The sequence below is a fragment of the Cornus florida genome, unplaced genomic scaffold, assembly GCF_030987335.1.
Source record: "Cornus florida cultivar Cherokee Brave unplaced genomic scaffold, ASM3098733v1 CherokeeBrave_3.0.0_Hap2_Chr01, whole genome shotgun sequence".
Taxonomy (NCBI): domain Eukaryota; kingdom Viridiplantae; phylum Streptophyta; class Magnoliopsida; order Cornales; family Cornaceae; genus Cornus; species Cornus florida.
Window position 1 is genome coordinate 114,406,586 of NW_026775571.1, and position 13,489 is coordinate 114,420,074.

Consider the following 13,489-nt stretch of genomic DNA (forward strand, 5'->3'; position numbering starts at 1 on the left):
AAACAGAGAGAACAGGTATGAACTATATTTGTCTTGATCTTGAATTATATTGCATGAAAACTTTGCTAATTTATGTTACGAAGCATATTTAATTCATATAAATTGTTGGTATCATCTGGGACCTAGAACAGACCAGTAAGAACCTTAACGGAGGTGATCGGAGCAACTGAAGGTCGCTGGAGACGGAAAAGATGAAAACTGGGAGGAGTGGAGGCGACTCCACTTCCAATGGAGGCGGCTCCATTGGAAAAGAACTGGCTCCATACTTAAAGGAAACGGTTCCTTTGGGGTGGAACCAGCTCCACCTTCAATAGAGCTGGCTCCCTTACTAGCAGTGTGGTTTTTAATGGGTTTTTGGGTTTTTCTGAGGCTAGAATGCTAGGTTGGACTTCCATGGGGGTTTTAAATGATTTAAATGAGCATTGATGAGCGCTGAATATATGCATATTCGAGCTCCTAAATACGTAAATATTAAGGCCTAAAGTGATACTTCTATCTATAGTTAGACTAATTTATGTTTAATGTGTGTTTGAAGATATTTTTCCAAAAAAATGGTTAAAACAGGGACTTTATGATGATATCAAAGCTTACAGAGTCGTTATCGGTCATTCAGAGCAAGCCAAAAGCTTAAATGGTGAAGTTTGAAGAAATTCAAACTTTAGAACTCGAGCCCAAGTGTTGAGGCTCGAGCATCACAACAAAGAAAAGAAGAAAAGTCAACAAGGCCCAAAAGCTCGAGCCTTGTACCTTGGTGCTCGAGCCTTACCCAAGGGTGCTCGAGCCTTACCCAAGGGTGCTCGAGCCTTGACCCTCAAGCTCGAGCATGAGGCGTCGAAAATTAAAGAGTTGATTTAATTGAAAGGCTTTGCTCCCAGGTCTCGTGCCTCACCATCCACTAAGGATCGAGCACTATCAATTGAGGTTCGAGCCTGGTGTCCTAAATGCTCGAGTCTGGTGTCCCAAATACTCGAGCCTGGTACCTAGTGCTTGAGCCCATGAAGCTTGGATCGAGCAATGTTAAAAGATTTCAATCCCAAAAATATTTTAAGCGTTGAAGAAAAAGCCGCTTCAGAAAATAGTTGAAGAAAATTGGCTAACTGTCAAAGTGAAGATCGAGCACCATTTATTAAAGCTTGAGCATCCATCCAGAGAGGCTCGAGCCTTGTTCCTTAAGCTCGAGCCTGAACCTTAAAGCTTGAGCCCTTGTTCCTGAAGCTCGAGCTTTCCATGACATGTCAAACTAAAGTTGCGGGATTGCTCTTTTTACCAGTCGTATCTCGTCCCAGTTGGGCCAGAAGATCTAAAAGCCCACCAAATATTTATTTTCTTTTATAAAAAAAAGCGTAAGCCTTAACAGAAGAGGTCCAAAATTTTAATCTCTTTTACGGTGTTATTCAGAAGGCTGAAGGTGTAGTGGCTTTTAGGGTTCCTACAACCTTAGAAATGAAGATCCTGAGAAGAGAAGTGTCATCCGTGACGATGGAGATGACCTCAACACAGATGACATCCAACCTCGTCATGAGTAACTAATTCCTCTCTTAGGGCACTGATGTAACCCAACCTGGTATTATGGTTTGATTGTTTTAACTCTGGGATTAATTTTAATATATGATATTTTCTTAATTGTATGACTATGAGCACTTAAGACAACTCAAGTGGTTTTCATACTTTAGTAGATTATATTTTCTTAACTGTTACTACCTTGTCTTAGATGTAATAGTCTGTTTTCTATTCTCAGATCTGGCCATACTTTAATTGATCTGGCCATATTTCGATCGATCTCATCAGAATTTGATCGATCGACCCTCCTCAAGCTCGAAAAAAAATAGAGTCCAACTCATTAAAAGATGGCTCGTGGTGCAATCATTGAAGAGGCCCTAGTGCACGAAACTTGACCATTGGGTGTGACATTAGAGCTACCTATATAAGGATTTTGAGCCATTTTTATATGAGGGAAGGAGAGATACAATCTTTGAAATACACACAATCTTAAAGAGAGAGGTGGGAGGAGTTTAGAGATTAGAGAGATACACATCATTTGGGAGTTCTTCCATTCATCTAGGGTTTTCATCAAGAAGAAGATCATTCCTACCATAGAGATGGCCCTTAAGGGTTGCATGACTACATCAATGAGTGGCTAAACATCTTCTTGGGGCTAGAGTTAGCCCTAAGCATGCCTTCTAGATATTGATGTTTTGTATTTTGAAGGGATTTATGCTGTAATTCTTGTTTGACATTTGATTTATATATGAATTTGTTTCTACAATGATTTATGTTGTTTAATACTTCCAATTAATCATTTCATTCTATTCATATGTCTATGAATGCTAAAATAGATGTTCATGTGCTTATCTCTTAGTTTTGTGATATTGATGCATGTCTATGTGTGTTTTTACTAAAATGTCCTGGCCAGGTTCCAGTGATCAAACTTATTAAATTGCACCAAGGGGATATTCTAACTCTTATAAAGTATGGATTCCATATTGAGCATTTGTGTTCCTAGAGCTCCAACATTAGCCACCAAAGATACCATGGTATTGACTTTAAAAGATCTCACATGTTGGTAAGTCAAAGTGACCAATACTGAAATTTGAGTCTACTAAACCTCTCAGGATTTAGAGCTTAATGTATCTAGTAGATAAGAATCACACCAAAATAAGATAACAGTAATTTGTATGGTGTGATCTTACGGTGATCCAGTTCAGTGTACTCCAAGCACACTAACACACTGCCTTAGAGTCAATTATCCCAATAGTTGAGAAAAACCATCCTATCTTATAGAGGTCAAGTGTGTTACAGTCTTACAGATAAAAGTGCCTAACTTTTATAACTGACTGTGAATAATGCCAAGGTGCAAGAAACCGGTGAGCCCAATTCTCCTGCGTGTAAATCTCATTTACACACTTAAGTCACCTATAATGCAACTTGAGAACAATAATGCATCTCATGCAAATATATGTAAAGCCCAATGCATGAATATCATATTTATTAATAAAATATTAAATTAATAATAAATAATTGGCTTATAAGGCATATAATCTCAACAATCTCCCACTTGCACTCAAAACCAATTACTAGTTCATCTGACATCCATTCCTTCTACAAGAGACACCAAAACCGAAATAGGTAAAGTCTTTGTAAAAAGATTAATCGCAGATATAACCTCAGTGACAACAATATCTCCATGCTGAACTATTTCTTTAAAATACCACCACGCTTCCATCACTATTCTTGTATACACAAAGCCCATTCAGATTCTAATCAAAATGAATGTTCCGTGTCACAATCATTCGTAACCTTTTCATAAGTATAGAAGGATCTTGCTCTTCTGGGATCACCTTGTCAGACTTTCCCAATAGCATTAACCTATCAGATGGCCTGATAATCCTCCCACTACGTTAAGGTTCTGATATAATAAGAAATTCAGGAGTCGTAGTTTCTGATGTCTCATCATCCATAACTGCCATATCCACTCTTGAATTCATTATATAACCCTCCTCGAGAAAAGTAGTATTCGTGCTAATGAACACTTTCAGCTCCTTAGGATCATAAAATGAATAACCATTTATACCATTTGGGTAGCCCATAAATAGGCAAATATCTAATCTCGGTCCCATCTTCTCAAGCTTTCCCTTCCACACAAGTGCAGGACACTCTCACTTACACAAAATTTGTAAACAAGGCTTTCACCTGGATTACAATTCCTTGGTAGTGTTTGGAACTGCTTTAGATAGAACCCCAAAAGAATACTGGTAGATTTGAATAACTGATCATCAATCTTACCATGTCTAGTAAAGATCTATTCCTTCTTTCTATAACACCATTTTGTTATGGTGTGTCTAGTGCACAAGTTTAGGATATGATCCCATTTATAGGATCACATACATCTGTATGCACCTACTGTAGAACCTCTTTAGCTTTTATGCCTCTAATCCTTAAAAAGGTCTTTTGGTTATTTTACCTTCTAAGTATGATTCGCAAACTGGAAGTGGTTAAATCACTAAAAAGCCCAAAGGTCCATCCTTAAACAGTCTTTGGATCCTATTTAGATTAATTAATATGACCTAACTGCATATGCCAAAAATATATAGAGTTATTCGAATGAATCTTTCCTTTTAATGGTAAGGCATTCAACAGATCAATTATTTCAGCATCATATAAGGAGTGAGATGTATGAGTAATAAAATAAAGACTATCTATCAATGTACCAGAATAAATAAACCTTTTATTTTTATTATTTTTAAAACTTTTGAATCAAAAGATACTGAAAACCCAGAAATCGAGTACTTTCTACTCTCTGGTACATAAAGACAATCTTTAATAATAAACTCCTATCATTTATTTCAAAATAACTACTCCTACTGATACTGCCACTACCCTTGTTTGTGAAGCAAGATGAAGATAGATATCTCCCATTCACTCAGTCTTCTGGTTTCCTAGAATCCCTGTAATAAATTGCAAACATGGTTAGTAGCTCCAGAATCTACAAACCAGGTATCCGTAGATCCAACCACATATCATGTCTTAATAATGAATGACTGAAGCATACCTTCAGAGTGCTTCTTTGCTAGATACACCTGACAATTCCTTTTCCAGTGTCCTTCCTTACCACAATGGAAATAATTTCCTTTGATTTTAGCCTTGCCCTTAGCCTTGACAATTCCACCACTAATACCAACCTTTTTGGGGACAATGGAACCTTGCTTCTTATTATGGTTCTTGCCTTTCGGCTTTCCATAAGAAGAAGAACCATTTTCCACTGTATGAACACTCCCTTGACCCTTAAAAATTCCTTCTACAGCTTGCAGAGCATTGATCAATTCTGATAAAAAATAAGTCATACTATTCATAGAATAATTTAGTTTGAACTGATTGAATGACTCTAGCAATGATTGCAGAATTATATCAACCTAGGTCTCACCATTTATGTCTGCCCTAAGAACCTCCAGTTCACTGAAATAAGAAATCATTTTTAAAAGGTGTTCGCCAACTTGAGTTCCTTCGAGCATATGAGCATTCATAATCTGTTTCATTGCGACTTGTCGTGCCACTATACTTTGTTCCCCAAACATTTCCACAAGGTTCAGCAAAATGTCACGAACAATGACAAAAGACTGATGCTAGTGTTGTAAAACGTTTGACATTGAAGCTAAAATATAGTACTTAGCCATTTCATCAGCCTTTTGCCACTTCTCGTACATTTCTTTTAGCTCCTGGCTGTCATCAGGGCCAGGCATAGGAGGGCACTCTTAAGTGAGCACAAATTTGTACTCCTGTACAGTAAGTACAATGTGAAGATTTCTCTTCCAGTCAACATAGTTTGACCCGGTTAATTTATTGTCCTTAAGTATAGCAGCAAGTGGACTGAAAACATTCGGCATCTGAAATATATATAAATATTCACGCATAAATAAAATGGCATACATACAGAAATAAAAATGAACTTTAGTTTTCATATAGTCACTCCATAGGTCTCTCTAAACCATTGAAATAATGAAAACATCGGTAATCATAATCCCTGTAGGTATTCACTCATTTCTCTCAGGGGGCAATTAGAACATGCCACTACTAAGAGATCATGTCAATAGCTTGTTTAGATGGAAAAAATTTCCACCATATCCCACTATCTAGGCATCTCATACCAAATGAAATATGGCAACCGATTTAACCTTGGCCTTTAAGTGAAAATATCTCCTAAGGTAGAACGTACTCCCACTTAGTCAAGTGTATACCATTGTCTAGAAGTAGTGCAATTGAATGAGGTCCGTCTCCTAATAGTGATCGTCCTCATCTGCCTGCCGCTAGTTCTATCATTGCGAGATCTATATCTAGTAACCAGTGAAACAAATACCCTTCGAAGGAGCACCCACGATTGGTGACGAGGTACTTGTTCCACCTTACAATAGATCGATAATGGAAGGCTGTGGAATTTAAGATTAAATCCCGCTCCCACTTAACTTTTTAAAATTAGAGAGTTTTAAATTCCATACATCCTATGGATAATATCATCATATTACAATATTAATTTTAATATAAATAATACTGGAATCCATTTTAAAATTTATTTTAGGCTCAATGAACCTAATCCATTTGGGTCAACTTAGCTCAATTTCTTGAGCTAAGCTATGGGATAATCCTACACTTTCCACAAAATTTAATTAAAAATAAAATTTTTAATTTTCAAAAAATCAAATTTTCAAAAATATTTTGAAAAATGCTAATTTTCCCAAAACTACCCAAATAAGTAATTCCAGTTTTATCTAGTTTAAAATTAAATAAAACATAACTAAAGCAATTCATGGATTAAACATGACATCCAAGCATATAAGCATCACATGAATATAAGTACGCAAATATAAAACATGTTGCATCATATATAGTGCTAATCCCCTCTCATGGCCAGTTAGAAAACATCTCATGGTCATCTTGTGCTTTCAAAGTCCTCCATTGGAAACATTGACTCTTATCTTGTCTATTTTTTTTATAAAAAAAAAACTCTTCAAGACCTTAAACCCTAAATTTGTAAAATATGGTACAAGGCTTTATCCTATACCCAATATAGGGCTTACAAAAAATTCTAAACAAGATAGAATAAATAAATTCTATTCAACAATAGGGAAAACCAATCCTTATTGGATTAGCCATTTATAATGCCACCTCTATTAATTAATTACATTACATGTAATTTAATAATAAATTAAAATTGTACAGGACCTTGAAAGAGATTAAATTAATTAATCTGCACTTGTAAGTGAGCGTTGATATATATACAAATACATGCATATATCCAATTGAACATTAACAATATATCATATGAATGCGTTGAGCAAACAAAGCAACCTATTCATTATATCAATATATTTTTTAATATAAAAAATATATATTATATTACCTTTTCTTTGTACTGATCACACGAGTTCTTAGTGACTATATATATATGGACAATCCATCACATAGAAAGTCCTTTAATGGAAGGTCATAATTAGAAAATTAAAATTTCATATATTTTATAAAAGGAACATAAATTTGGTAATCAATAGGTTTCCTTTACTGACACCCAATCTCATGGTACTGCCTATGTGCAGCAGCTGGATACAATAAAAATAAAAAATAACAACTTATTATTATACACTGTTATCGAATTCCCATCTCATGGGTTAACCAATCAAAAAAATATACTATATATATATATATATATTATATTCATCAATTAGTCTTGTGCAGTGTTCAATTCTCATCAAAGATACACAAGGATGCCCGTGAGTCCGTGACCAAACAATGGTCATTCTCAGATAATATAATAATAATAAATAAATAAAACATATAATCAATCAAAGATTTCTATGTTTGACTGTATGGCATCTAACAAATGTTTTAATCCAAGGTTAAAAAGGATTAAAATAATTTTAAATTAAAACTATAGTTTCTCATCTCACGAGACTCATTACTTTACTTAAAATATATATATATATATATATATATATTACTGTGTACCGAAGCCCATCACATGGGTAGGACTCCACAATCAGATTATAATGCTCCCCAATCAAGCCATCATTATACAATATATATACTTGCAATAGAAGATCAGATTGCAATATATATATATATACACACGATACCCATCGCATGGGAGAGAAGATCACAAACGGCTGCCAATGTGCAGCCGCCCATACATTCAAAAATATATATATATTTTTTTAATTAAGTTTTTTTATTCACTGTTTACTTTATCACCATCTCATGATTAACATATAGACAAATAAAAAAAACACATATTCATGCAAATAACATATGTACATGCATAGATCATTATCATTATCAAGTACTCAAAACATACTGATGAAAATGACGTGGGTTGCTCTGATACCAATTAAAGGCACAACAGAAACATTTAAAATAAATCAGGAGTGTAACTACATGATTTTTCATCAAATCAATAAATAATATAAAGGGATCTCAGACCTTTGGCCGACTGAATAATCGTCTAATACAATAACACTATTTTTGTATCACAGCGAAACGGAACACTTTCTCCTTTGGCGTTGAATATCAATGAATTTTCACCTCTACGACCTCAATATAGATTTTTGTGAAACCTTAACCTTCTCTCTCACCCTCTGTATTCTGGTTAGTGTACGATATAATCTTTTGTATCGCTATCTTACATATAAGCCCCTCTACTACTAAATATTCATAAGTAGTCCCAGAAAAATATTTACTGTCTCACCTAAGGCTTACTTATATTTTATATTCCTTGAGTAACCAACTAAATCTCTATAATCACTGAATTTCTTTTATAAAAGAATAAATATTTTTCTCAATAAATAATAGAAAAATATTTTAGTAAATATTTTACTAAAATATCCTTACCAGGTTCTAGTGATCAAACTTATTAAATTGCACCAAGGGGATGTTCTAACTCTTATGGAGTTTGGATTTCATGTTGAGCATTTGTATTCCCAGAGCTCCAACATTAACCACCCAAGATACCATGGTATTGACCTTAAAAGATCTCACATGTTGATAAGTCAAAGTGACCAATACTGAAACTTGAGTCCACGTACTAAACCTCTCAGGATTTAAAGCTTAATGTATCTAGTAGATAATAATCACACCAAAATAAGATAACAAATAATTTGTATGGTGTGATCTTACGGTGATCCAGTTCAGTGTACTCAAGTTCAGTTCACAATAACACACTATCTTAGAGTCAACTATCACAATGGTCGAGACAAATCATCATATCTTATAGAGGGCAAGTGTGATACAGTCTTATAGATAAAAGTGCCCAACTTTTATAACTGACTGCGAACAATGCCAAGGTGCAAAAAACCAGTGAGCCCAATTCTCCTGCATGTAAATCTCATTTACACACTTAAGTCACCTATAATGCAACTTGAGGACAATAACACATCTCATGCAAATATATGTAAAACTCAATGTATGAATATTATATTTATTAATAAAATATCGAATTAATCATAAATAATTGGGTTGTAGGGCATGTAATCCCAACACTACCTTCCCCTCCCTCCAATCGAAACCCTCCCTCCAGTTATCTCAAGCCAACGCCTCAGCGGTGTCAACGTATTTCCCTCTGAAAACGTACTTACAGAGTTCATGATATGGAAACAGATGTTACCCGTATTGGCAGACAACCTAAGTCAGAATTTCTTTAGGAAGGTTATTATGTCCTCAGCCCCATCCCCATTTGGTGCTGATCAAGACTCTCACTGTACAGTTATGGCCATCTACGGCAAAGACCACCCACAACAACTAACCTTCTGCAGAACTGAGGACACTTCATAGACTGCACTAGATTCACCGTTAGAGGACGAGGACTCCTATGAAGATCTCTTGTATTTCAGCAAGAACAAAAAAATTTATGCTTTGAGCAGGCGTGGTTATGTGGAATCTTGGGATCTCACCAACCCTTCTTCTCCAAAGAGATCTCTTGTAATTTCTACCGTGCCTCCATTAATGCAACCCACAATGGATAATCACCAACAGAATGTGAGAGGTTACCCTTATGCTCGTCCTAAAAAGTATTTGGTGGAATCTTTAGGTGAATTGATGATGGTTCTGAGGTACCCACATTTTCGCAATAGTAGTGACAAAAAATGCACCGCTGCATTTGATGTGTATAAGCCGAACTTTGTAGAGAACAAGTGGGTATATGTTCCGAGCTTAGGCGATCGGGTATTGTTTATTGGACAAAATCACTCTGTCTCTCTCTCCGCTAATGATTTTTCAGGGTTGAGAAAGAGTTCTATTTACTTCACTCCCGAATATATTCAGAAAGACTCTGATAGATGCCCTTCTGGTCATAACGATTTGGGAGTCTTTAACTTGGAAGATGACAGCCTTGACATCTTCCACCTGAAGAATATTGAACCTTCTCCTATTTGGGTTGTCCCTCAGATTTGAAGACAACTCCACTAATCCTGTTTGTTTCATACCAAATCTATATATTTGCTCAGTCCGTGGTGTCTTTTGGCTTAAAAAAAATGTCTTTACTCGTGATATCTAGAGAATATTACTTTTTGTTGAAATATAATGTGAACATGTATGGATTTGGAGCCTTTTGTCCTATTTAAATATTTCTTAGTGGCACACTGATTGGAGTCCGGACACACAAAAATCTTCACTCATTGGCATACTTGAAGTTTTATATATATTTTTTTTGGTAGCATATATCTGATAGAATTTTGCTTATTGTGTGATGATGCAGGTCATTTTGAATATGGCATGGAGTCATGATATTTCAGTACAAAGTCTTTTGGTTATTCTTCCCCTTGTTTTTCCTTTTAAAGTGAATATAATCCTTTTAATTATGTGGTAGTTTGGTTTAGCTAATTTGGATTATGGCATAGAATAACTTTTTAGCAAGTAGCTTTTAATTGTTTATCACTTGGATGCACTTTGTTTCATGAGCAGCTCGTGTTGGTAGTTTGATTTTATGGGCATTTGAGATCTTGTGTCAGTGTTTTAGTGCTTATATTATTATTGATAAACAAGGTTCTTATATCTTTTACAGCACGAAGTGGGAATATAATAATATATTTATATTAGTGTATTTCACAACAAATTGCATACACGGATCATATTAAATTTCTTTATAAAATAAATAAATAAAGGTGAATCCAATCCATAAAATTCATTTCAAAAATTAAGTGAAATACACACGGTAGGGGACAACAAATCATTTTTTTCTTTTCTTTTAATTGTGGGTGGATAACCCAACAACTATAAGAGACACAACCACAGAACACCAGACACTACATGCTGCAATCCAATTTCCACCTTAATCACTTAAACTTAAAGTGACTTCCTTAAGCACAATTCATAACCAGATTTTTTTATTTAATTTTTGTTTTATATGCATCTTTGAAAAGCAACCTATAATATTAATATAATATAAGCTGAATATAAGTTATTAATAAAATATAAGCTGAAATATACTCCAATATTTCACAAAAACAAGGTTTATTATTCATTTCATTAAGATTAATATAATATAAGCTGAATATAAGTTATTAATAAAACATAAGCTGAAAAAATATATTCCTATATTTCACAAAAACAAGGTTTATTCATTTCATTGTGTATTACAAAGACCATGATACATAAATATCATGTAAAATGAAAAATACACACGAAATCTAAGATACCAAAACAAGGAATGATAAGGTGAAAAAGTAGTCCTAGCCACTCATTTTGTGGTGCCTTACATTTGTTGCAACGAATTCCATACAAATGATCATTTTATACCCGAAACAAATGATGCAGAAGTGGAGGGATTTGGCACTGCTCAAGCCTAAATTTGGCTGTACATCAATTACTAGCACATTACATTTGGCAGTCACATATTATCTGACTCACTAATAATATACAAGATCATATATTCGGTTGAATTCATAGAGTGCAAATGTGTTTTTTTTTTTTTTTTTTAAATGTTAAAAGTTAGTAATTAAAGAAAAGTCAAAAGAGTACAAGACTCGGGACTCCCAAAAAAATAGTATCCAAACGCTCATTAACATAATTCACATAGAATAAGAATATCCTGTTTACATGATTGTCCTTTTCTTCATGGTCACATAGAATAAGAATATCCTGTTTACATGACTGTCCTTTTCTTCATGGTCATCTATAGAAATAGATTTGCTAGAGAAATTTTAGGATGTGCCCTACTAAATTTACAAACATACAAGCTCTCTTAATTAAACAGCCAAACAGATCGAGGCGGCTACAAATAGACAGAGATGGGCTTTTGCCCATTCTATGCTATTTTGCCATCGATCTGTGCCAAAAGTATGGCCGTCCTTTCACAAAACTGCTACTTGTTTACTTACTCTCCTCCATCCAATCATCGGACTTTTCTCTTCATCTTCAAGGAATTGCTATACAGACCCCAAACCCTACGCAACGTTGTTTTTCTTCTTCTCTACAACCATTAACAGAAACAAGAGGAACTACTCTTTTGTCCGCCTCCCCGTGGCTAATGGTACCTCCTTGTATGGTTGCTGACCGCCAGGGCGAGAGGGATAGGGGTGCTAGGTACTGTCCCTACTGCAAAAGCACAGTTATTGAACCTGTGGACCCCATTGCAAGAATCACAAAATTGAGTGAATCATATTGGTTCCTCTCATGGTTGGCTTGTATTTATCCACCGTCTCAATTTTGCCCTCTATCTTTACAATCCCTTTATCGATACCTCCATACCCTTCCCCTCCCTCCAATCGAAACGCTCCCTCCGGTGAGACAGAGTTCGAGTTCATGCTATGGAAAGAGAGATCACCCAGATCGTGTCATTTCCTGGGTGAGACTATCTTCAAGAAGGTTGTTATGTCCTCAGCCCCAACCCCATTTGCTTCCGATCACTATCAGAATGCTGCTGATCAAGAAGACCCTCACTGCACAGTTATGGCAATCCTAGACACTGAGCACCCAAAACGACTTGCCTTCTGCAGGATTGGGGACACTTCATGGAATGCATTAGATTCACCCGTATGGGGCTCCTATGATGATCTCTTGTATTTCAGCAAGAACAAACTTTTTTATGCTGTGAGCAGGAGTGGTGATGTAGAATCCTGGAATCTCAGCGACCCTTCTTCTCCAAAGAGATCTCTTGAAATTTCAATTTCTACTGATCCTCCAATATTGCAACCGACAATGAATAACCACCAACAGAGTGTGAGATCTTACCCTTATACTAATCCTTCAAAGTATTTGGTGGAATCTTCAGGGGCATTGCTGATGGTTCTGAGGTACCGACGTTTTCACCCCAATCATGATGAAAGCATTTGATGAGTATAAGCTAGACTTTGTTGACAACTAGTGGATATATATTCCAAACTTAGGTGATCGGGTATTGTTTATTGGCCAAAATCACTCTGTTTCTCTCTCAGATAATGATTTCCCGGGATTGAGAAAGAATTCTATTTACTTCACTGCGGAATATATTGAGAAAGACTCTCATGGATGACGCGATGGACGTTATGATTTGGGGGTCTTTAACTTGGAAGATGACAGCCTTGACCTGTTCCACCTAAAGAATATTCAACCTTCTCCTATTTGGGTTGTCCCTCATACTTTAAGAGAACTCCACTAATCCTGTTTGTCTCATATGATATTTTCAATTTTTGCTATGTCCCTGCACTCTGTTTTTTCCTAGTTCTGAGCATTTTTTTTTCTTTCTTAAGGTTAGTTCTCAGCATTCTGTTTTATCATATTCTGTCAACTCCTCCTCCTTGTTTTCCCATACTGTGATTACTTTCTTGTCTAGAAAGAAATATTCTACCTGAAAAATTTAGGTCGAAACAAAGAGCCTTAGATTAGTCTGGATTGTTGCAGAGTTACTGTCAGTAATATTTTAATAAAAATGTTAAATTTCATTTATGTTGATATTATTATAATTAATGTGGCAGTTGACAGAGATTTTGGGTTATTCAGTGTTTTATGAATTCTTATCAAATTAATATGATTT

General features: G+C 35.3%; 1 protein-coding gene across 1 annotated transcript; it reads left to right on the forward strand.

Annotated features, from left to right (window-relative positions):
• Nucleotides 1-12,150: 12,150 nt before the first annotated feature.
• On the forward strand, nucleotides 12,151-12,810 carry LOC132281194 (uncharacterized). The gene has a single exon (XM_059782923.1). It carries the CDS (start codon nucleotides 12,151-12,153, stop codon nucleotides 12,808-12,810), a length of 660 nt encoding a protein of 219 aa, XP_059638906.1.
• Nucleotides 12,811-13,489: the final 679 nt, after the last annotated feature.

Excerpts from the sequence above, each read along its gene's own strand:
- LOC132281194 (XM_059782923.1), top strand. The coding sequence starts at position 12,151 with ATGGTTGGCTTGTATTTATCCACCGTCTCAATTTTGCCCTCTATCTTT.